Below are 26,197 nucleotides of genomic sequence, written 5' to 3' on the forward strand. Positions count from 1 at the left end.
AATGGGGCAAGTGAGAGCTACATTGGACCACAGACTGGACGAGTGTCATGTGACTAACAGTTCAGGCATCAAACATTTGTACACATGACACAGAAAACTTCAACTGTTTTTTTTTTTTCTATACATATAATTATATAATACCCTATGCCAATAGAAGCATTTTTACAATCACTTGAAATTGTCTAAATCGTTTTGAATAACCCTGTATAATAGGAAAAAATAAGCATGGGACTGTATAATGGAAAAGAATAAGCATGGGAGAAACAATTCTTCTAATGGCTTAATGTCCACAGCAGAGCAAAGCACAGCAATTTCTTCTTTGCAGTCGGTTTTAACAGAACATCTGAAAAATATATATACTCTAATTACTTAGGAAAATTTATTAGCACATCCTCTAAAAATCTGAAGTAAGGTTGTTGGCACTGGCCAAATCTAATCTGCAACTGTCTTTTTGTTAAGCCTGTCCGCAACTCAACGTGTCATCTTTACAGTGAGTAGCAATCTATCTTTTCCTGATACTGCTGATACAAGAGATGTCTCTAATCCAATAACTCTAGTATAATTTAAACATCTCAACTTCCATGCCATCACTGAAAATAATTATTATATGTTATTTACTGATACAGTGTCAATATGTTTTATGAACAGCATAATGACAGTTCTGAGAGTCTTAAGACAAATAAAATACCATAAATTGAGTTAAAAATATAATTTTTCTTGCAGAACCAATGAATAAATGGACTTTACTGATTTCTCCAGATACTTTGTAAAAAAAAAAGCATGAAACTGTTCATCTTAAACTTACCAACATAAAATTCAGGTATGTCAATATTATTTCTACGGCTTAGCATGTCCATTCTTTCCAGCTTTTCACGAATTTGATTTCTTTTCTTCATATCAGGATCTGGCAGAAATTCTGGGTATATCAATCTATAGTCCACACCTTCCCCAGAGCGACCTTCTAACGACTCTCTGCCTGTTGTGACAGGTTTTTCTGATTTCAAGACATCCTGAATCACTGTCACTCCAGACCGCTTTTGTTGCTGTTGAGCACCTGTGACTGTCCCATAGTCTTCATGAGTTATATGCACCAATATAAATATAAATATAAATGAAGAAAAACACAGAACACAGTAGTATTATATTTACTAGTAACTGTTTTATATATTTGGTAAAAAGTGAAACATCGTAATGCAACAAAATAGTGTCACTCCAAAATGTGACACACACACACACACACACACACACACACACACACCTCGGCTCTCAGAATGTGTGTATCATTACATTAAACAAATCTGAATTCAGTATGTGGCAGTTCGAGTCAAAATTTGCATGGGCTTGTTGTGCAGTATATATTATTCTATTCTACTGGGTACATTTGTCCCACTAGTGTTTTATTTTATTTTATTTTATTTTAATTGCCATGTAGAATTTCCATAGCAGCTTTAAAAACACACAAGCAAGATAACTGATGAGTTAACACGAATCAGATGATGGATCACTGACAGTGATAAAGCTGCAGAAATTAGAGGTCTATCATAGTCCCATCACTCTTATCTTTCCCAAACATTTATATCAATATATACTGTGGTGCAGACAAAGATTTTATCCAAAGTAGCTAATAATGGCTAAATATTCTCAAAAATAAGAATCGACAGAAATTAACCACACTTACAAGAACCATATCCAGCTACTGTACTTATCATGCTATAGCCTGAAACTTTCAGACAGATTAAAAATGTCTGGTACACGGAATAAAATCCGCAGCTTGTTGTCTCGCAGTAACATTCTCACTTCCTGAGCATGGAGTTCCAAGTTCAATTCCCAGCGGGGGTCAGGGATTTTCACCTGCCCCGAGATGACTGTGTATTGTTGTAGCATCTTCATCATCATCGTTCATCCCCATTATGGTCAGAGGAAGGCAACAGCAAACCACCTCCATTAGGACCTTGCGTAGTACGGCGGTGCGGGTCTCCTGTGTCGTTCCCTGATGCTCTGTCAAGAACCACGGGACTTCATTTCCAAACGGAATCAAACCTACACCTTTATCTTTTAACAGTCGATGCTTTCATTGGATGAGACAGCTTTGAACCACGATGTAACTGTGTTCCCTGTTGTGATGCCATTCTGCCACAGTATCTTTGAAATGGATTGTGTTGGTTGGTTGGTTAGTTGGTTTAAAGAAAGACAAGCGACCAAACTACTACGTCATCAGTCCCTTGTTCCTAGTAAAACAATGCCACAAGGGTAAGAATAAAAACAGACGAAGCATATAACACAAAACGAAAAGAAAGGAAAAGCCACAAGAACGAAGGGAAGGCAACAAATACTAAAAGGAACAAAAGAGTACAAGAAAACAAGAGAGAGACGCTAGAAACAGAAGGAGTAGAACATGAAAGCAGATTACAGTGACTGGCCAACCACGAGAATGAAAAGGGCCAGCCACTCTGCAACATATTAAAACCTCCACCCCAAAAGCATTAGGGTGGAGGACACAGAGGGACAAAGGACATGCGCTGAAACCAACACAAAAGTATAAAACTCACTCTCGTGGATAAAACGTAAAACTAAAGCTGCTGTGGAGGCATTGTCGCCCAACACTGAAGGCAGGGTGCTGGGAAAGTTAAAAGTCTGCCGTAGAGTGGCTAAAAGTGGCCAGTCCAGCAAGAGGTGGACAACTGTCATTTGGGAGCCACAGCGACACTGGGGTGGGTCCTCGCGACGGAGTAGGTAACCATGCATTAGCCACATATGGCCAACGTGGAGCTGGCAGAGGACAACCGATTCCCTGCGAGAGGCCTGTATGGAAGACTTCCTCACATTCATAGTCTCCTTAATGACATGCAGATTGTTGTGTGTGCTGTTACGCCATTCCGTCTCCCAAAGCCAGAAAACTCTGTAGTGTAAGAAAGTACGCAGGTCAGCTTCAGAGATGCCTATCTCAAGAAGCAGTTTCCGCGTCGCCTGTTTGGCCAGCCTGTCACCAAGTTCATTGCAGAGGGTTCCGACGTGTTCTGGGGTACACACAAACACCAGAGTGGCGGGACTATTCCAGGGCATAGATGGACTCCTGAATGGACGCTACCAGAGGGTGGTGTGGGTAGCATTGGTCAATAGCTTGTAGGCTGCTTAATGAGTCAGTACACAGGAGAAATGACTCGTCAGGGCATGAGCGGATGTACTGAAGAGTACAAGATATGGCTGTCGGCTCTGCGGTGAAAATACTGCAGCCAACTGGAAAGGAGTGCTGCTCAACATGTCCTCCATGAACATATGCGAAGACAACGTGACTATCAGCCATTGAGCCATCGGTGTAAACCACTTCAGAGTCCCAGAACACGTCAAGAATCGAGAGGAAGTGACAGCGGAGAGCGGCGGGTTAAACAAAGTCCTTAGGGCCATTCAAAACGTCCAGACGAAGCTGCAGCCGAGGCGTACACCATGGAGGCATATGTGAACAGACGGCAAGTAGAAGTGGTAAAGGGAAGAACTCCAGCTCAGAGAGAAGGAACCGAATGTGAACCACAATCGTTAGCCATGATCTGAGCCACGAATGTGGGAGATGGACTGCCGTGGGCGGGAAAAGGAGATGGTAATTCGGATGCTCAGGGGAACTATGAATGTGTGCAACGTAACTGGTGAGCAGTTGCGAACATCTGATCTGCAGTGTGTATTGTAATTAACTGTCAGAGATAAGATTTATCTCATGTGAAAAGTACGATGCCCACAGTAAAGAGTTAAGCTAATTTCATTATGTTGCCATAAAATGTGTTTAATTTATTTAATTATGAATATTTTCTTTTATGATAAATAATTAATTCGTTTAAGATGTTAAATGCTGTATATTTATATATATATTCATTTATATGCATCTTTGGAGTTTATTAAGGTCAGTAGACCAAAGAATCTAGAATGCAGGAATGTCTGCAACTTCCGGGCACATGTTGGCTTGCCCGCCACTTCTTTGTCGGTATTGGAGGGAGATGGGCGTGTTTATGTGACCAGTACAGTATAATGCATTTCGAGTATCAATGTTCATAGTGAAAATGATGTAGTTACTAAACAAAAAGTACGAATAAATATAATTTTAGCAGAAAGTACTTCAGATCCGGTAGTGTTTATTTCAAACAGGAAGAAAACCCAGGCCATGCTTGTTGGAATGATTATTTTGCAGACAAAACTTCAAGGACCCCTAAACAAGCGAGATCTGCAGTGTGTAATCTTTCAGCAGCTACCAATAAATAAGTCTTGCTGAAATTGTGCTGGAACTACTCATATTATTCTTAATTGCAAACACGTGGTGAGAGTGTGGTCCTACCACAATATACCGCGTAAGATTCCACAATTTTTCAATTACCTAAGAAACGAGATTGAACAGTACAATATGGTGGCGTCATCCGGGATTACTGAAAACATTACCGAAGTAAATTACCACCGATATTGCGAAGAAAACGACAGAATTCGTACATCATGGATGAAAATGTTCAAGGAAGTCGTATGCTGATACCTTCAAGACAAAGGATGTTGTATGCTGATAGCTTCTAGACAACGGAATGCAGTTACTGGAGCAAGAATAACGGCACAACAAGTCAAGAAAGAAGAAAAAAGTGTAAAGTGTTGTGCAACAAAAAAAAAGCAATATTCATATAAGTGTAGTATTTCAGTGTTATGAATTCCATCACGCACCAATCAACAAAGATGTTATAAGATAAGAAAATCAGTAAACTGTGAGTAACATAATTTAGTGTCCTTTAGAAAAGAAAAAAATTATTGCATTTTGTTTATTCCTGTGTAAAAAGATGACTATTGTAAAAGAGGAAAGTATTGACGACGGTGTCGCCAACGTTAGTACTGATCTAATTTTATCATATGAAAGTGAATGCAACAGTAATAGTCCAGATCCTGTAGACAAAGTTGAAACTCCTACGGAAAGACAGGATGAAGTTAAAGACATATTATCACCAATAATGAATTATATGGAGGGAAAATTTAAAGCAATTGATGACAGTAATAGACAAAATGGGCAGTGGTTAGGAAATATTAAAGACAGACTTGATGCTAATGAGATTTGTTTGGAACAAAACAACGCTGCTCAGTTAGACCAGAATCTTAAGCTTATCAGCGGTAGATTTGAAAAACAGTTCAAAGAATATGAAAAGAAAAATGACGATCACTTTCAAAAAGTAGAAGCAAAAATTTCCAGTTTGAGTTGTAATATGGTTAAGATCACGGGTAAGATCAATTATGTCTTGAGAAAAGTTAAAAATGTAGATGCAAAAGTAAAAAAAACCTGAAAACTGAAGTTAGTACAGGTAGAGAGAAAGTCTGTAATGCGTTTAAAGTTATACATTCAGATATCAAACATGTAGAAGAAACAGTATCTGATCGTATTTCTATTGTAGACGATAAAGTTGTTGAAGTAGAAAGCAAATTTGAACAAAAGATAGGAATTATTACTGAAAAAAATAGATGTAAATAACCAGATAAGCAAAAATGAAGCCAAGAGTTTAGAAAGTAGTATTAATGACATCACTAAGAAACTTGAAAGTGTTAGTAGCAATATGGTCACCAATTGTTTGCCGAACAATATTGGCGCTTTGTGGTGCAACATTCCAGTAAAAAACTTTTCAGATGAGAGCAGTATGCATCCGGTAGATTTCCTGCAGCATTGCAATGATAATTTTTTTCCAATTATGAATGATAATTTGAAAATTAAATTTGTGAAGAGATTTCTAGAAGGTGAAGCATTGTCATGGACTAATCATTATTGTACGGAGGGAATGGCTTTTGCTGAGTTTGAGGAGAGGTTCTTAAGTAAATTCTGGTCAGAACAGAACAAGCAAGAATAAAAAGCGAATTCTTGAATGGACCTGTTTACAGTCATGAGTTTGGTAGCATGAAGCGATTTTGCAGAAATCAGTTAAGGAAACTCACTCACCTAAGCAAACCTTTTGATGAACTTACTCAAATCGATGCACTTAAAAGGAGGCTACCGCATGCACTACAGTGGGAGTTAGCTTACGGTCCAGATGACACAATAGATCAGTTTTTGGTATATGTTGACAAACTAGACAGAATTATTGAGAAAACGGGTAAACCACCACACCATAGTCAAAACCATTTTCAAAAGACAGGGCATACAAATTGGGGAAACACACAACACAATAAAAAGGAACCACACAATTTTGGAAGTAGCGATTCTCATCAGAGAAATCACCAGTACAACTTCAAGGAATCACAAGGACACAATTTCCATTACAAGGGTCAATATGGAAATAATCACAATCAATTTGATAACAGACACTTTGGAAATAAACCAAAGGAGTGGGATAGTCATAATGGTACGGGGAGAACTGAACAGGAGTTTAAAAAACTGAATAGGGCTCCATTGGCCATCCGTAAGGTAGGAGCTACTTATACACAAATGGAAAGGGCCAACCCAAACTGTCAGACCAAACAGAAAGATACCAGTGACATAATGAGTAATTATTTTAAAGAGGAGTGTTATCCCATTAATGTAGTATCTGTTACAAATAAATATGACATACAAATAAACCAGAAACAAAAGGTACATTATTTAAAGACACTGATTGCTTAGAAAACTGTGAAGAATTAAACTTAGATTCATTCCATGAGTGGGCTGAGAGTGGCACCTTGCTGGAAAATAGTTGTTCAAATGATGAAAGTGTACTAGGAATTAGAGAACTTATGGAAAAGTCTGGTGGGCTAGGAATGAAAAGAGCACCTAGTAAAGATTATTTAAATGTGTATCTGCATACTGAAGGTAAGGGTGCAGAGAATCAAGAGGGAGGATAGTAATGAAATTAGCAGGGTACACATGAACACCGTTGACAATTTGAATGATAAGGATGCCAGAATTTTAGTCAGTGAGTTATTTGATCTTAATACATGTAAGAAAAGTGAGAAGGAATTGACAGCAGGTAATCTTAACAGCATTAGTAGAGTAGATGATGAAATGTCAGATAGTGAGCAATTTTTGTTTAACTTATGATTTAACAGTAGTGCCATTAAGGATGATGAAAATTTCAGAAAGGTAACACTTGATATATGTGAAACTTTGTATCCAGAATGGTGGCATAGAATTAAGTATCACATTGCACAAATGTTAAGAGATAAATATAAAGGAGAGACACATAATAGCACAAATGAATGTAGTTGGATTAGTGAAATATTCAGGAATAGTAATCAGGCCAAAGAAAACGCAATTAGGGTAATAACAGCATATAACCCTGGTAGTAATGACACAGGTAAGGACACTGGAAAGGGATATGGATTCAGTGAAATTGAAGACGACTTATTACATGAGAATATTAACAAAAAATTTGACTTTGATGTAAGCAGTCTGTTTATTGATGTACAGATAGGATCATGGAAAGGAAAGTGTTTAGTTTACTGATGTACAGATAGGATCATGGAAAGGAAAGTGTTTAGTGGATATTAGAATCATTAAGTAAAAAACTGAAAACTAATAAGGTTTATGTTGAGTTACCTGTAGTAGGAATTTAAAAAAAGAGGTGCTACCGCGAAGCACAGTAAAGCAATAAGGAGTCAGGCTTTCATTACTTTTGAAATTGAAGGAGTATCATGGTCACTTGGGTGTCTCGTCATTCCTGATCTCACAGAGGATTTTATTCTAGGCATGTCTTGTATAACAAAAGTAAGTGCAGCATTTGATTGGGCAGGACAGAAATTAATGATCAACCTTCCAAGTGTTGAAGTCATCGCTACGAAACTTCTTACATCAAATGTGTTGTGTATTAATAACATTGTGAACAGTATTGAATTTACAAAAGAAAGTAAGTACATTAAACGCCATTGCACAGATTTTGATACAGAAGAGAGAGTTTGAAAAGTTGGTAAATGAAAAAGTAGCCGAAGCTAGAGAACTAACTGAGAACCAAAAAGAAGATTTGAAATTATTTTTGTGGGAATATAGTGATGAACTTAGCAATATACCACGTAAAGTAATTTGATACCAATGTACTTTTCAGTTGAAGCCACATGAACCTTTCTTTACAAAACTGTACAGTATTCCAATCTCGAAAAGGGTAGCAGTGGAGAAAGAATTACAAAAGATGGAAGTGTGTGAAATCATTGAGAGGAGTATAAGCCCTTATAATAATCCCTTGGTCATTGTAAATAAACCTAATGGGCAAGTCAGATTAGTACTAGATTCCAGACAGTTAAACAAATGTTTATACAGAGAAACTGACCACCCAGAGAACATCGATGAGTTGTTATACAAATTTAAAAATATCCAAATTATGTCAAGCCTTGATGTAACTTCAGGTTTTCATCAAGAACCTCTTGCAATTAGTTCTAGAAAGTACACTGCTTTCTTATACATGGGAGGTGTTACCAGTATTGTGTAGTGCCTTTTGGATTAAACTCATCAGTCGCCGAATTTATAAGGGCACTAGACTATGTACTTGGCCAAGAAGTTGTGTCAGAACTAACAATTTATGTAGATGATATATTAGTGCCAAATGAAAGTTGGGAGCATCATTTGAAGTTATTAAAAAAGGTGTGTGAGAAACTCAGAAGAGGGGGGATGACATTAAAACTGGAAAAATGTAAATTTGGTGTGTCAAAACTGAAATTTTTGGGTCATGCCATTACTAAGGAAGGGATAAGTGCAGATCCTGAGAAAATAAAATCTATCGTAAACTTTCCATCTCCTAGAAACCGAAAACAATTAAAATCTTTCTACGGACTCTGTGGATTCTACCAAAAACATATACACTCCTGGAAATTGAAATAAGAACACCGTGAATTCATTGTCCCAGGAAGAGGAAACTTTATTGACACATTCCTGGGGTCAGATACATCACATGATCACACTGACAGAACCACAGGCACATAGACACAGGCAACAAAGCATGCACAATGTCGGCACTAGTACAGTGTATATCCACCTTTCGCAGCAATGCAGGCTGCTATTCTCCCATGTAGTCCTGTGGAACGGCTTGCCATGCCATTTCCACCTGGCGCCTCAGTTGGACCAGCGTTCATGCTGGACGTGCAGACCGCGTGAGACGACGCTTCATCCAGTCCCAAACATGCTCAATGGGGGACAGATCCGGAGATCTTGCTGGCCAGGGTAGTTGACTTACACCTTCTAGAGCACGTTGGGGGGCATGGGATACATGCGGACGTGCAATGTCCTGTTGGAACAGCAAGCTCCCTTGCCGGTCTAGGAATGGTAGAATGATGGGTTCGATGACGGTTTGGATGTACCGTGCACTATTCAGTGTCCCCTCGACGATCACCAGAGGTGTACGGCCAGTGTAGATCGCTCCCCACACCATGATGCCGGGTGTTGGCCCTGTGTGCCTCGGTCGTATGCAGTCCTGATTGTGGCGCTCACCTGCACGGCGCCAAACACGCATACGACCATCATTGGCACCAAGGCAGAAGCGACTCTCATCGCTGAAGACAACACGTCTCCATTCGTCCCTCCATTCACGCCTGTCGCGACACCACTGGAGGCGGGCTGCACGATGTTGGGGCGTGAGCGGAAGACGGCCTAACGGTGTGCGGGACCGTAGTCCAGCTTCATGGAGATGGTTGCGAATGGTCCTCGCCGATACCCCAGGAGCAACAGTGTCCCTAATTTGCTGGGAAGTGGCGGTGCGGTCCCCTACGGCACTGCGTAGGATCCTACTGTCTTGGCGTGCATCCGTGCGTCGCTGCGGTCCGGTCCCAGGTCAATGGGCACGTGGACCTTCCGCCGACCACTGACGACAACATCGATGTACTGTGGAGACCTCACGCCCCACGTGTTGAGCAATTCGATGGTACGTCCACCCGGCCTCCCGCATGGCCACTATACGCCCTCGCTCAAAGTCCGTCAACTGCACATACTGTTCACGTCCACACTGTCGCGGCATGCTACCAATGTTAAAGACTGCGATGGAGCTCCGTATGCCACGGCAAACTGGCTGACACTGACGGCGGCGGTGCACAAATGCTGCGCAGCTAGCGCCATTCAACGGCCAACACCGCGGCTCCTGGTGTGTCCGCTGTGCCGTGCGTGTGATCATTGCTTGTACAGCCCTCTCGCAGTGTCCGGAGCAAGTATGGTGGGTCTGACACACCGGTGTCAATGTGTTCTTTTTACCATTTCCAGGAGTGTAAATGGACACTGCCTTAATGTAACATGTTTAAGCAACTTACTTAGAAAAAATGCTACATCAAATTGGTCTGAAGAGTGTCAGAAAGCATTCGATAAAATTAAGAATGAACTTTTACACAGACCAGATTTTAGTTTGCCATCTTGTCTTCACACTGACAGTAGTGATTATGGACTAGGAGCAGAACTATTTCAAGAGAAAGTTGTGAATGGAAAAAAATCTTCATTGTACAATTGCATTTGCCAGCAGAATGCTACTTAAACATGAGAACTTACACAGTCACAGAAAAGAATTACTCGCAGTACACTGGGCATTTACAAAATTTAAAACATACAAAGCTTTAAGTTACTTGTGGGAGTGTAGACCGTATCACAGTAGATTAACCAGGTGGGCAATGTTCATGCAACAGTTTGACTACGAAATTGTGTATATTAAGAGGTCAGAAAATGCAGTAGCTGATGCTTTATCCAGGTTACTAGTAGGAGGAGATCAGGAAATGTTTGATCAAGAGGAAGAAAAGGAATTTAAAATAGGATACATGAAGGGAATACAAGATGAAAAGCTCATAAGGACACTTTGCAATAACATCAGGAGGAGACAAAATAACGATCCTAATTGGAAATTAGTTAAGGTCTGTTTAGGCAAAAGAGGGTATGATAAACTTGACAAATACTATAAGGTCTTTAAGGGAACACTCTTTTGAAGAACAGATGTGGACTCTGACAATTGGAAGCTATGTTGGCCAGAGTGTGAAGCAGACAAGTTAATAAAGTACACCCATGAGAGTTATGGTCACTGTGGAATACAGAAATGTGTAAAAAAGTTACAAGAAAATATCTACTTTTATAACATGATAAAGAAGGTGAGGTACGAAATATCAACATGCGACAAATGCCGAAGAGTAAAAGTAAGCAACAGAACATGTTAGGGAGAAATGCAGAACATCATTCCAGATAAGCCATTAGATTTAGTAGCTGTAGACTTTTATGGTCCTTTACCTAAAAGCAAAGGTGGCCATTGTTTTATATTCGTCATGGTTGATGTATTTTCAAAACTAATTAAACTTTATTATGCTCAAAAAGCTACAAGTAAAGAGATCATTACAAAGATTGAGAGAAATTACTTCAAGAGTGTAGGTAAACCTAAAGCTATACTATCTGATAATGGTTCACAATTCGTTTCAAAAACTGGAAAGCATTCATGGAAAAAACTAACACAAAACACATCTTGATATCCGTGTACAACCCATCTTCAAACCCAGCAGATAGGTACATGAGAGAAACAGGGAGACTTTGTAGGACGTATTGTAGTCACAAACACCCTAGTTGGTCCGACCATGTAAACAACTTCGAGGATATCATGAACAGCTTGCAGCATAGCTCTACTGGGTTTTCACCGTATGAAACTATGTTTCATCTCAGACCAGTGAATCTTATTTCTGAATTAATAGACTTTCCACAATGTAGCTTAATATCAATGAAAGAACGTGAAGAGATTGTAAAGAAAACCATGAAGAGACTAGATGAAGCTAGGAAAAACAGACATGATAGGAAAATAAAGGCTGCCACATTCGGAGTAAGTGACCATGTCTTAGTGAAATCCCACGAATGTAAATGATGATGTATCTAGATTGATTGTCACTTAATTCTATTATAAAATTAAATTTAATGATCCCAATGTGCTTGTTTAAGTAATTGTACAGAATTTAATGAATTGCAAAATATGCAAACTTGATAAATGAGGGATTTTATTTTACTGATGGTGCTAAGAGACAAGACATGTCACCCTCTCCCACAGTTTGAGAATAGCAAATCTCATAATTTTTGAAATCTTGTTCCTTCACTTAAATAGACCATAATGCCTATAAAAATGTTCTATACTTAATCGACTATATTTTCTTGTATATTCAAGTGTGCTTTTGTTTTACATCATGCTCACCATGATAACTGTTCTGTTTTTTTTGTTTGTTTTTTTTTCCCCCCAGCTGTGTTGATAACACAACACAGATACTTTATGTTGGCTTATTTTGCCTCTTAATTTTGATATCGCATAATTTACAAGGCTAATGAGAGAATAGTATTGTTGAACTGAAATACTTTTGCAACCTCAGTGATGATATAGGAGTTAGTGATATGTCTATTCTAGTTTTATTTTATAGTAAATTTATGGGCAACAAACCGATATGTGTATTTATGTAATTTACGTAGTGGGACAAAGGAGGAAGTCAACGGGTGATGTAAGAATAAACAGTTTACTAGAGTTGTGATAAAAAGTTGTATACTAGCCAAGACAGTGATGCAATTTCTGTATCGGACTGACAAGTGGACCAGGGCACACTTGTAAGTCCTGGTGGGCTATTGTAATGTAATTAACTGTCGGAGGTAAGGTTTATCTCATGTGAAAAGTACGATGCCCACAGTAAAGAGTTAAGCTAATTTCATCATGTTGCCATAAAATGTGTTTAATTTATTTAATTATGAGTATTTTCTTTTATGATAAATAATGGATTCGTTTAAGATGTTAAATGCTGTATATTTATATATATTCATTTATATGCATCTTTGGAGTTTATTAAAGTCAGTAGACCAAAGAATCTAGAGTGCAGGAATGTCTGCAACTTCCGGGCACATGTTGGCTTGCCCGCCACTTCTTTGTCGGTATTGGAGGGAGATGGGCGTGTTTATGTGACCAGTACAGTATAATGCATTTCGAGTATCAATGTTCATAGTGAAAACGATGTAGTTACTAAACAAAAAGTACGAATAAATATAATTTTAGCAGAAAGTACTTCAGATCCGGTAGTGTTTATTTCAAACAGGAAGAAAACCCAGGCCATGCTTGTTGGAATGATTATTTTGCAGACAAAACTTCGAGGACCCCTAGACAAACGAGATCCGCAGTGTGTAATCTTTCAGGAGCTACCAATAAATAAGTCTTGCTGAAATTGTGCTGGAACTACTCGTATTATTCTTAATTGCAAACACGTGGTGAGAGTGTGGTCCTACCACAATATACCACATAAGATTCCACAATTTTTCAGTTACCTAAGAAACGAGATTGGTAACAACCAGCACAAGTGGAGGGACACAAGCCTCCACCAGTATGCCGGTCACCGGACTCGTCCTAAAAGCTCCTGTCGGTAATCGAACCCCACAGTTGTGCACAAGGTTGAGTAAATGCAGTGCTGAAGCTGCTGCTGAGCCATAACCCACACTTCCATAGTCAATTCGGGATTGGACAAGGGCTCTGTAGAGCTGCAGCAGCGTACAGCGATCTGCACACAGCGATCTGCACTCCAGTTGGTGTTGATCAAGCAAGGGAGGGCATTGAGGTGCTGCAGCACTTCTGCTTAAGCTTTGATGAGGGAGCCAAGTCAATCGAGTGACAAAAACCAGTCCTAGGGATTGATATGTCTCTACTACAGTGAGTGGATTGTCATTAAGATAAAGTGTGATTCCAGATAACAGTATGACGTCAAGAGAAGTGCATGACACACGACTTTGTGGCTGAAAACTGGAAACCATGGGTTAGAGCCCATGACTGCACCTTGTGGATGGCTCCCTGGAGGTGCTGCTCAGCAACAACAGTACTGGAGCAGCAGTGCAAAATGCAGAAGTCGTCTGCATACAGGGGTGAGATGGAGGGCCCAACAGCTGCTGCTAGACCGTTAACGGCCACTAAAAATAGAGAGACACTCAATACAAAGCCCTGCAGAACTCCATTCTCCCGGATATGGATGGAACTATGGGAGTCACCAACTTGGACATGGAAAGGACGGAGCGACAGGAAGTTTTGGATAAAAATCAGGAATGGTCCCTGGAGACCCCACTGATACAATGTGGCATGGATATGACGTCGCCAAGTCGTGTCGTATGCTTTACGTAAGTCAAAAAAAGACAGCAATCAGGTGTTGTCATTTGGAAAACACTGTTCGGATGGTAGACTCAGTGGACACAAAATTACCACTGGTAGAGCGATCCTGGCGGAAGCCGCCCTGGCATGGAGCCAGCAAGCCACGTGACTGCAGGATCCAACCCAACCGCCGACATACCACACGTTCCAGCAGCTTAAAAAGAACGTGGGTGAGACTGATGGGCTGATAGATATCAATGTCAAGCAGATTTTTACCGGGTTTGAGCACCGAAATGATGGTGCTCTCCTGCGATTACGAGGGAAAGATGCCATCACACCAGATCCGGTTGAAGAGGACAAGAAGATGTCGCTTGCAGCCAGATGAGAGATGTTTAATCATCTGGCTGTGGATGCGATCAGCCCAGGAGCTGTGTCAGCAACGTGCAAGGGCACTCAGGAGCTCCCATTCTGTAAATGTGTAGACGATGTTCCCTTCCAGCTGCTGTTTGAGTGTGCGAAAGGCTGTGAAGTAATTCTCACAGAGGCTCAAGCAAAGTGCTCGGCAATCGTGTTTGTGTCGGTACACAACTCGCCATTTATGGTAAAACCAGGGGCAGCTGTTGGGTCCTAGTACCCAAAAAGATGTTTGATCTTTGCCCAGACTTGGGAAGGTGACATGTGGCACCCAATGATGGAGATGTATCTCTCCAACACTCCTTTTTTCCGTTGTTTGATAAGGTAGTGAACACGGGCACGGAGCTATGAGGTGCTCCAGGAAAGGGTGCCGCTTATGCCACTGCAGAGCTCGCCGACGCTCCTTAATTGCTTCAGCAACTTCCAGCGACCACCAAGGAACTGCCTTATGCCTCGGGCACCCTAAAGAGTGAGGGATCGCGTTTTCTGCCGCGGAAACAATTGTGGTACTCACCTGCTCAACCATCACATCGATGTTACCATGTGGGGGAGATTCAGCGGTGACAGCAGAGGTGAAAGTTCCCCAGTCCGCCTTGTTCAAAGCCCGTCTGGGCAGGTGTCCATGGGCCTGATGCTGGGGCAGTGACAGGAAGATAGGGAAGTGGTCACTATCACATAGGTCATCATGTGCTCTCTAATGGATACATGGAAGAAGTCCTGGGATGCAAATTCATAAATCAATGGCTGGGTAACTACCATGAGCCACACTGAAATGTGTGGTGGCCCCAGTATTTAGAGGCAGAGATCAAATTGTGTCAGTAAAGTTTCGACATCTCTGCCTCGGCCAGTAAGCATGGTGTCAAGTAGGAAAGGTTTAGGGAGTTGATCAATCAGTGCAGCTAATACATTCAGGGGTACTGCACCATCTGGAGGAAGATATATATTGCAGACAGTTATTTCCTGACAGCCACAGCTCCAAGAGGGGTTTGAAGGGGCACATGTTCACCACAGACCGAGTTTAGGAGATAAACACAAACTCCACCCGACATTCAATTATAGTCGCTATGGTTCCTGTAATATCCCTTATAGCCGCAGAGAGCAGGGGTCTGCATTGCTGGGAACCAGGTTTCCTGGAGGGCAATGCAGATAGCAGGTGTAAAGCTTAACAGTTGCTGTAGCTCATTCTAACCCCCAGACCCACAAGGGGTTGGATTGAGTTAACAGAGAGCATGTTGGAGTAAGCGGGGGCACACTTTAAATAGGAGTATCCACCATCTTGATGACATCATTGGTCTAAGACGAGGTGGGGGACTGCAGTCTTTGCTATTCCCAAGTTCCCTCTTACTTTCCAGATGGCACAGAGCTTCCACAGCACACATTTATGAACTATTACTCACAGAGAAATGGGAGAAATTTACAGGTTGTACCTAAATCATTTTTCACTATAAGCATTCTCCATAAGAATGTCATAATGCATAAAGCTCTATATGCTAAAACCCCACAAAAGAAGAAGAAATGACAATACTACCTGTGAAGGCACAAATGTGATATGAGCTCCAAATTTTGTTCAGAATCCTATGCTGGCATGCTCATTACTAACTTCAGTTAGAATGAACGGGCATACACAAATTACCTACACTTGCCATATCAAAGACCTTGTTATTAAACACTTTTAGTAGCACAATGAAGGTGCCTTGTTTCTGTGTTTCATTACTTGTATCATATGGAATCCCAGTGTGTGGAATGGTTGATAGACACCAAGTTACAGAAGCACACCACCATCATACTCCACCATAAAACAGGGGTACAAAATGTTAAAGGAGTCTAGAAGGGTCATGAAGAGGATGAGTCCTAGCATCTGAGTATTTGTGATCAAAATGTGGCAGGTGCAACAGGCATTTAGCCCTACCAAATCAATCCATCAAATGTTTTGACACTTGCAGTGAACACCAACCACAGTACACAGACTACTACACAGGAGACTGAAGCATGATGCCTACAAGGTGCAGCTGCTGCATGCACTTCAACCTGATGATATAGCAGTTGAGAATCAGTTGCATCAATGATAACCCAGACTGTCCGAAAAAGGTGATGTTCACCCAAAAAGCTTGCTTTCATGTGTCCAGAAAGATAAGCTGATACAGTGTGAGAATCTGGAAGTCTGAACAACCATTAGAAGAGAAACTGTGAGTGATGGTCCAAAAATAAATGTGTGACGTGTTCTGCTTCATGAACGGATGGTGAGCCTGTTTTCTTAGCGGAGGTGTCAATAACCTCAGCTGTTAATCTGAACATGGTGGAACAGTTTGCATTCTCACAGGATGCAGAACTGCAATCTAATAGCACGTAGTAGCAAGATGATGGCCCTGCTTACTGGGCGTCAGTCACTAGGACAACACTGGACGACACATTTCCAGGTCAGTGGACTGGCGTAGGAGAATCCTTATTCTACATCTATATCTACATTTATACTCCGCAAGCCACCCAACGGTGTGTGGCAGAGGGCAAAACACCATAAACCAGACCTCAATGCAGGCCTGCGGAAACAGTGCGCCCATTTTTTTTTTGGGGTGGGGGGTGGGACTCTTCTAAGGTCACCAGTCACACACACACCCATGCCCGAGGGAGGACTCTAACCTCCACTGGGACCAGCCGCACAGTCCATGACTGCAGCACCTTAGATCGCTTGGCTGTGAGCTCTCATTAGAACAGCAACTACTGCATATTTTAATAATGATATGCTAAACCATGGACCTTGACGTTGGTGGGGAGGCTTGCGTGCCTCAGCGATACAGATAGCTATACCGTAGGTACAACCACATTGGAGGGGTATGGACAGACAAACGCGTGGTTCCTGAAGAGGGGCAGCACCCTTTTCAGTAGTTGCAACGGCAACAGTATGGATGGTTGACTGAACTGGCCTTGTAACAATAACCAAAACGGCCTTGCTGTGCTGGTACTGCAAATGGCTGAAGCAAGGGGAAACTACGGCCGTAATTTTTCCCGAGGGCATGCAGCTTTACTGTGTGATTAAATGATGATGGCATCCTCTTGGGTAAAACATTCCAGAGGTAAAATAGTCCCCTATTCGGATCTCCGGGCGGGGACTACTCAAGAGGACGTGGTTATCAGGAGAAAGAAAACTGGCGTTCTACGGATCGGAACGTGGAATGTCAGATCCCTTAATCGGGCAGGTAGGTTAGAAAATTTAAAAAGGGAAATGGATAGGTTAAAGTTAGATATAGTGGGAATTAATGAAGTTTGGTGGCAGGAGGAACAAGACTTTTGGTCAGGAGACTACAGGGTCATAAACACAAAATCAAATAGGGGTAATGCAGGAGTAGGTTTAATAATGAATAGGAAAATAGGAATGCGGGTAAGCTACTACAAACAGCATAGTGAATGCATTATTGTGGCCAAGATAGATATGAAGCCCACACCTACTACAATAGTACAAGTTTATATGCCAACTAGCTCTGCAGATGATGAGGAAATTGAAGAAATGTATGATGAAATAAAAGAAATTATTCAGATAGTGAAGGGAGACGAAAAATTAATAGTCATGGGTGACTGGAATTCGTGTGTAGGAAAAGGGAGAGAAGGAAACGTAGTAGGTGAATATGGATTGGGGCTATGAAATGAAAGAGGAAGCCACCTGGTAGAATTTTGCACAGAGCACAACTTAATCATAGCTAACACTTGGTTTAAGAATCATGAAAGAAGATTGTACACATGGAAGAACCCTGGAGATACTAAAAGGTATCAGATAGATTATATAATGGTAAGACAGAGATTTAGGAACCAGGTTTTAAATTGTAAAACATTTCCAGGGGCAGATGTGCACTCTGACCACAATCTATTGGTTATGACCTGTAGATTAAAACTGAAGAAACTGCAAAAAGGTGGGAAATTAAGGAGATGGGACCTGGATAAACTAAAAGAACCAGAGGTTGTACAGAGTTTCAGGGAGAGCATAAGGGAACAATTGACAGGAATAGGGGAAAGAAATACAGTAGAAGAAGAATGGGTAGCTCTGAGGGATCAAGTAGTGAAGGCAGCAGAGGATAAAGTAGGTAAAAAGACGAGGGCTAGTAGAAATCCTTGGGTAACAGAAGAAATATTGAATTTAATTGATGAAAGGAGAAAATAGAAAAATGCAGTAAATGAAGCAGGCAAAAAGGAATACAAACGTCTCATAAATGACATCGACAGGAAGTGCAAGCAGGAATGGCTAGAGGACAAATGTAAGGATGTAGAGGCTTATCTCACTAGGGGTAAGATAGATACTGCGTATAGGAAAATTAAAGAGACCTTTGGAGAAAAGAGAACGACTTGTATGAATATCAAGAGCTCAGATGGAAACCCAGTTCTAAGCAAAGAAGGGAAAGCAGGAAGGTGGAAGGAGTATATAGAGGGTCCATACAAGGGTGATGTACTTGCGGACAATATTATGGAAATGGAAGAGGATGTAGGTGAAATGGCAGATACGGTACTGCATGAAGAGTTTGACAGAACACTGAAAGACCTGAGTCGAAACAAGGCCCCCGGAGTAGACAACATACCATTGGAACTACTGACGGCCTTGGGAGAGCAAGTCCTGACAAAACTCTACCATCTGGTGAGCAAGATGTATGAAACAGGCGAAATACCCTCAGACTTCACGAAGAATATAATAATTCCAATCCCAAAGAAAGCCACAGCTGCAAAATACTAACACGAATTCTTTACAGACGAATGGAAAAACTAGAAGAAGCTGACCTCGGGGAAGATCATTTTGGATTCCATAGAATTATTGGAACACGTGAGGCAATACTGACCCTACGACTTATCTTAGAAGATAGATTAAGGAAGGGCAAACCTATGTTTCTAGTATTTGTAGATGTAGAGAAAGCTTTTGACAATGCTAACTGGAACACTCTCTTTCAAATTCTGAAGGTGGCAGGGGTAAAATACAGGGAGCGAAAGGCTATTTACAATTTGTACAGAAGCCAGATGGCAGTTATAAGAGTCGAAGGACATGAAAGGGAAGCAGTGGTTGGGAAGGGAGTGAGACAGGGATGTAGTCTCTCCCCGATGTTATTCCATCTGTATATTGAGCAAGCAGTGAAGGAAACAAAAGAAAAATTCGGAGTAGGTATTAAAATCCATGGAGAAGAAATAAAAACTTTGAGGTTCGCCGATGACATTGTAATTCTGTCAGAGACAGCAAAGGACTTGGAAGAGCAGTTGAATGGAATGGACAGTGTCTTGAAAGGAGGATATAAGATGAACATCAACAAAAGCAAAACGAGGATAATGGAATGTAGTCGAATTAAGTCGGGTGATGCTGAGGGAATTAGATTAGGAAATGAGACACTTAAAGTAGTAAAGGAGTTTTGCTATTTGGGGAGCAAAATAACTGATGATGGTCAAAGTAGAGAGGATATAAAATGTAGACTGGCAATGGCAAGGAAAACATTTCTGGAGAAGAGAAATTTGTTAACATCAAGTATAGATTTAAGTGTCAGGAAGTCGTTTCTGAAAGTATTTGTATGGAGTGTAACTATGTATGGAAGTGAAACATGGACGATAAATAGTTTGGACAAGAAGCGAATAGAAGTTTTCTTAATGTGGTGCTACAGAAGAATGCTGAAGATTAGATGGGTTGATCATATAACTAATGAGGAGGTATTGAATAGGATTGGGGAGAAGAGAAGTTTGTGGCACAACTTGACGAGAAGAAGGGATCGGTTGGTAGGACATGTTCTGAGGCATCAAGGAATCACCAATATAGTATTGGAGGGTAGTGTGGAGGGTAAAAACTGTAGAGGGAGACCAAGAGATGAATACACTAAGCAGATTCAGAAGGATGTAGGTTGCAGTAGGTACTGGGAGATGATGAAGCTAGCACAGGATAGAGTAGCATGGAGAGCTGCATCAAACCAGTCTCAGGACTGAAGACAACAACAACAAAAACAGGCTGGACACAAGATAACTCAAATTTTGCTTAGGTATCTTGCGTGCTACCAACTTCGCACATCTTGAACTCTATTAAACAGCTACAATAACTTCAGAAGAGTGTGAACATTATGATGCTGCAAACTACACCTTTCTGTCACAGTTTCTAAAACAGACATGATCACAGTTGTAAAGATAATTTTGGAACACCATTAATTAGGCTGAGGATGCAGCAATAGTTGATCAGGGTTGTGCACAGTCTACTGTTGCTGATCACAAAGTTATTTGTTTATTTCATTCTTTAATCCCAGTCGACAGAAGAGAAGACAGCTAAAAATAGTAATGTGGAGAAAGGTCTATAAAATAGACCATAGAGAAACGGAGGTCCTAAACTAAAGATTAAATGTCCTTTGCAATACTGCTACAATGAATAAAAAGTAAAATGCGGTTGACAGCCCATGCATCGTTTGCTAACAAAGCCGATAACTTAAGACAGCAAACACAAATGAGAACGTAAGTGGTTCAAAAGGGGCATTCCGTCAGGATATGATGGACCGTCAAAGGTTGAGGGCAATGAGTACAAAGCGGTGAGAGCTCTGCTGTAAATTTTGAGGAGTGTTCCGGAATCTGATATCAAAAAATGTCAGTGCCAATGACCAAGGCACACCCAACACCACAGTCAGTCCAAGAGTCATCAATGTACACAAAGGTACTACTGCGAAGTTCCATGCAAAGTTTGTGAAACTGAAGGAAATAGAGCAAGGCTGGAGTAGTGGAATTAAGAAGACAATGAAGGCCAAGGCGAACATGTGCTGCCAAACGAAGCCAAGGTGGTGAAGGGTTCACACCAGTGAGAAATTGCCATTGGGAAATTGCAGACAAAGGGCATGCATACCTGGTGAAGAGAAAGTCATGGCAGTAGGATAGCAGTAGTCAGGCAGCTTCTGCATACAGACTCTTAACTGGGCTTATGTAAAACGAACCAGTAGCCAAACAGATGCCACTATGGTGAATAGTATTAAGATGGTGTAGGAAGGGCGGACGTGCAGTTGTGTAAACGAAACATCAATAGTCTAGTTTCGAAGGGACAAGGAACCGGTAGAAATGGAGAAGGGTGGTTCAATTTGCTCCACAATAAATATCATTGAGGACACACAGTACAATGAGGGACCTCATACAGCGGGCTGCCAGGTAAGAGACATCGGAGGACCAAGAAGGTTTCCTATCAAGCATGAGCACCACGAATTTCGTAGTTTCAACAAATGGAAGAGCAACAGATCCAAGACGTAAAGATGATGGAAGAAACCAATTGTGCTGCCAGATTTTCATACAAACAGTTTTGTCAGTGGAAAACAAAAGTCACTGTCAATGCTCCAGGAGAAAAGACGGTAGAGACATTGCTAACGATGCTGCTCAATGAGACAAGTCCATGGAGAACTGAAATGTATGGCAAAATTGTCAACGGAAAGGGAGATGGAGACACCTGGTGGGAAACAGGCCATTATAGAGTTAACGCCGATAACAAAGAGAACGACGCTCAGGACGGAACCCTGAAGCACACCGTCTTCCTGGATAATGTGCCCGACAAGACAGATCCCATAAGTACCTTGAAAATTCGGTCTTTTAAAAATTCCTGCAGGAAACGGGGCATGCTGCCATGAAAATCCCACAAGTAGAGTGTACGGAGGATACCAGTCCTCCCGCAGGTGTCATAGGCTTTCTCCATATCGAAAAACACGGCCAGTCTGGGATTTCTGCATTCATGACATGGGTGGACAAAGTGACAAGATGGTCAACTGCGGAACAGCGTGCTTGAAATCCACACTGTGCAGTGGTTAGTAAATTGCAAAACTCAAGCCATGAAGCCAGCCAGGAATGAATCATACATCTTATCACCCTGCAAACACAGCTGGCGAGAGAAATACGGCGGCAGCTAGAAGGAAGGAGTTTGTCATTAGCAGGCTTAGGTATGGGTATGACAGTGGCTTCATGCCAGCGTATGGGAAACGTGATCTCTGCCCAGATGCGGTAGTACGTATGAAGGAGAAAGTGCCTGCCTGTGAACATCGTCTGGCCATGGGGAAGAAGATCAGGATGAAACGAGAGCACGATCCAGCTCCCTGAAAGTAAAGAAGGTATTGTCTCAAGTCTCCTCTGTTCATTTCCAAGGCATGGTGATAGTGAGAGGAGCTCGAAATCTGTGCAAAATTGTGGCCCAAGGTGTCGGAGATGGCAATAGGGTCCACTGTGACGTGTACGCTACCATCTGGCTGGAAATTGGTGAATGGAACTTGGTCCTAGAGAGCCGTCAGAGGTTGGTCCACATGATGGAAGAGGGACTGGAACTGTTAAAAGAACTAGTAAATGAAATCCAGCTAGCGTTTCTGCAATCCCAAAGAACATGACTCCACATGCGAACTGCGTTGTGGCACGCCTTGGCCCACCAAGGGACTGGGACACGGAGCAGTAAAGAGGAAGTGCAAGGAATGCAATATTCTGCGGCAGTAAGGATAATGTTTATGAGATATTCCATCTGGTCATCACAACTGGCGAAATCTTGTTCATTGAAGGTTGCCAGGAAGAAGTAAAGCATCAATTCGGCCTTAGTAAGCTGCCATTTGTGTGGGCACATAAGTGGGGTAGGAGTCGGCCAACATATAGCACACAGGAAATGGTCGCTCAAGTATGTGTCAGAGAGAATGAACCACTGTAGACGATGGGCAAGCTAGGCAGTGGAGAAGGCTAGGTCCAAATGGGAACAGGTGTGGGAGGGGTCTGGAAGGAACATGGGTGCTCCTGTGTTAAGCAGAAGAGGTTAAGTTGATGGAGAACGCCAGCCAAGAGGACACCTCTCGGACAGGTTCTGGGAGAACCCTAAAGGGGATGGTACGTATTAAAGTCACCGAGCTGCAGAAAGGGATGAGGTAGCTGCCTAATTAGCTGGAGGAAGTTTGTCCTGGTGACATAGAATGACAGAGGGATGTCAATGGTACAAAGGGAAAAAGTCAAGTGAGGAAGGAAAATGCTGACTGCAACAGCCTGAAGCCAGATAGTCAGGGAGATGAGTTGACTATGAACATAATCCTGTATGAGCAGCATGACTTCCTCACGAGGTGGAATGCCCTCCTCAGGAGGAGGTCAAAGCGGACAGGGAAAAAACGGAGGAGGTCAAAGTGATCATGAGGACACAATAGTTGGCATAACATACTCTATTTTAGTAACAAATAATTGACAGCAATTAGTGTCATGGCGGATACATGATTTGGCAACTACAGGTCATTGAAGTTACACAGGTTAAATGGCGCCACATTTAAATCATTTAAATATAGGAAAAACAAACACAAATATACCTATTTCAAAAGTCGGACAAAAATTCACTTGACACCTTCCTTAGAGAGAGTCTCCATTCCTTAAATAGTAACCATTGTTGATACCTCACCGGGGAGGGGGGGGGGGCTCCTTTATTGTAATCCCAAGAAGGCAGTATAGTGCCTGCATGCTCAGGCAGCAAATAGAGGTTTGCAGCCTGGTGCTGTAGATATTGCAGAATCATCGACACAGCTGAACAACATGGGCTGCACACCATATTGCTGCCCGACTGTTCAACCATGACGGCTGGTCAGGGAGGGGTTTATGTTCTGTTGCTTGCTGTTGTCTGCACAGTTCAGGCTGCGATTACATGTTACTCCGAATGGTCTGGAGCAGAGGCTATGTCTGGGGTGGCCGTCACAATCAGCAGCATCTTGACGGCACAGAAGTTGGTTAAGCTGGAGGAGCATTCTCAAAGGTTGAACCAAGGCAATTACATCCTGAACAGTGTAACAAAAATGTCTTGCTACAGCTGTGGGACGCACAGGCGACTGCTGTCGGTGACCAATGCCCGACTCCTGGCACATCGTTTTTGGCTCCAAGCTCTGCTTCAGTCCACCCTGCCAGAAGTGTTATAGGCCATTACTGTTCTTGATCTGTATCAATCATTTAGGAGACAACCTGAGCAGTTCTCTCTTACATCTGATGCTGTCATTTAGCATCCAGTAGAGTCATAAGGAGATAAAAACTAATTGCAACATGATTCAGACATGATGTCTGCATGGTGTGGAAAGTGACAACTGACTCCAAACAACAAGAAGTTTGTTGACGGGCTACTGCCATTCACACCATAAGCAACTATTTTTGGCACTTATGCAGTATATGGGGTACATGCGCCGACTGTACTCTCTATGAAATGTAAAATGTTGATAACACAGTATCCTCATTATAATCATGTTTGATAAAGGGGCATTAGAATGGTGTTTTGTAACACTGAAATCAACTACAAAATACCCTATAAATACAAATGAAAGCGTAATTCCTACCACATAAGGTTAAAGCAACATGATCTATAAGAAGATAGAGGTGCAGAGACATTACTGAAGTGTTTGATACCGCTTCATCATCTCACAACTATACTACATCTTTCAACATAACCTAGAATTCGGGATATACTGCAGACCAGTCTGTCACCACAATCTGAGCTGTAGCGTACCCTGAGGTGAGAATCTGGTTGAGATATATAAATGTTAACTATGAGCATTACGTGAGTGACTCACTTCTCTGCAATAAGGATGGTAAAACCACGCTCAAATTATGAAAACTTCCTTAGCGGTGGCATTTCAAAATTGTCAATATTTTATTTTAATACATTTGTTAGAAGAATTTACAAAAATATGAACACTAATGTCGGGGCCCGGGATGAAAACAAACACAGCGACACTCTTAACAATGTAATGCAATTATGATTTATGGAAGGCGCAAATATTTCCATTTCCTTAAGCACCGTAGTGCTACCAGTTATCCACTGTCACAGTTAGTAGTACTGCACATTTCTCCCTCATTTTGTCCCATGACGTACCACACCGAACTGCAGATATTTGAAATCAATCACTTACGCTCCATGTCACAACATGTACTATTAGGTGTAAAAAAATTGTGTGTGTGTTTGAGTGTCTTTCATGCACAAATACATTTTTGATCTGTATTTTCCACGACACAACAAAAACCTGTCAATATCATAACATTCTTCCGTAGAAAACACTAACGGGTTAATACCACACAGGCATACATCTACTGATAGATATTTACCACAACAGCGTGACTGGAATAAGTGTTTGGCATATCTAGAACTCAATCTACACGCCATCCTCATGACGCTACCTAGTACCTACCACACCGAATTGTTTACATACTACATCAAAGATTACAATGAGTTCAAACCACGTAGCTTAATAACATGGAGGTATACCTCCATGCTTAACCCTTTCAGACCCGAATTTTTCTGGAGGAAGGAATTTTTTTTATATACTGTAATGGACTTGGACGATTTTTAATGATTTTACAAGCAACATTTATAAAAAGATATGTTACCATTTTCGAAAAACAATTTGTACACATTTGTGCACACTGGGTCTCAATCAACACTGAAATCAGAGGAGACAAAACTAATTTATTTAAACATTACACATAAATTTGAACTCATTTACACGCAAAATACATGCAAAATTCACCATACTTTTACTTAAAAATGAAATGAGTCAGGAATTGCGTTCATTATGTGGTTGTAATTGACATGAAATGAACGGAAACAGTTCTTTTTCCTTTGACAAACAAAGATGTACAATACATTTTTCACATTTTATTCATGAACGTCCCTTGCATCCCGGAAATTTCCACCTGGTAGGCAGTGCACCACATTCATGAAGAGGCAAGTGTTGTGTTCCATCAAACTGAATCTCTTCAGGAGGCCTATTTTCTCCTCATCATCTTTAAACAGGTGTATCTGGAGGTGTGACAGATGGTCG

The 26,197-nt window shown here is 41.4% G+C and overlaps 1 protein-coding gene across 1 annotated transcript in view; it reads right to left on the reverse strand.

Annotated features, from left to right (window-relative positions):
- Positions 1 to 25,601, reverse strand: part of LOC126331633 (39S ribosomal protein L19, mitochondrial) — an 89,850-nt gene extending 64,249 nt beyond the window's left edge. Inside the window, exons 1-2 of the mRNA XM_049996513.1 lie at positions 25,482 to 25,601; positions 806 to 1,060 (exon numbers count right to left, since the gene is read on the reverse strand). Coding sequence (XP_049852470.1) covers positions 806 to 1,060; positions 25,482 to 25,545 — 319 coding nt within the window. The 5' untranslated portion in view covers positions 25,546 to 25,601. The remainder of the gene's footprint in view (positions 1 to 805; positions 1,061 to 25,481) is intronic.
- Between the last annotated feature and the right edge of the window lie 596 nt (positions 25,602 to 26,197).

The sequence above is a fragment of the Schistocerca gregaria genome, chromosome 1, assembly GCF_023897955.1.
Source record: "Schistocerca gregaria isolate iqSchGreg1 chromosome 1, iqSchGreg1.2, whole genome shotgun sequence".
Taxonomy (NCBI): Eukaryota; Metazoa; Arthropoda; class Insecta; order Orthoptera; family Acrididae; genus Schistocerca; species Schistocerca gregaria.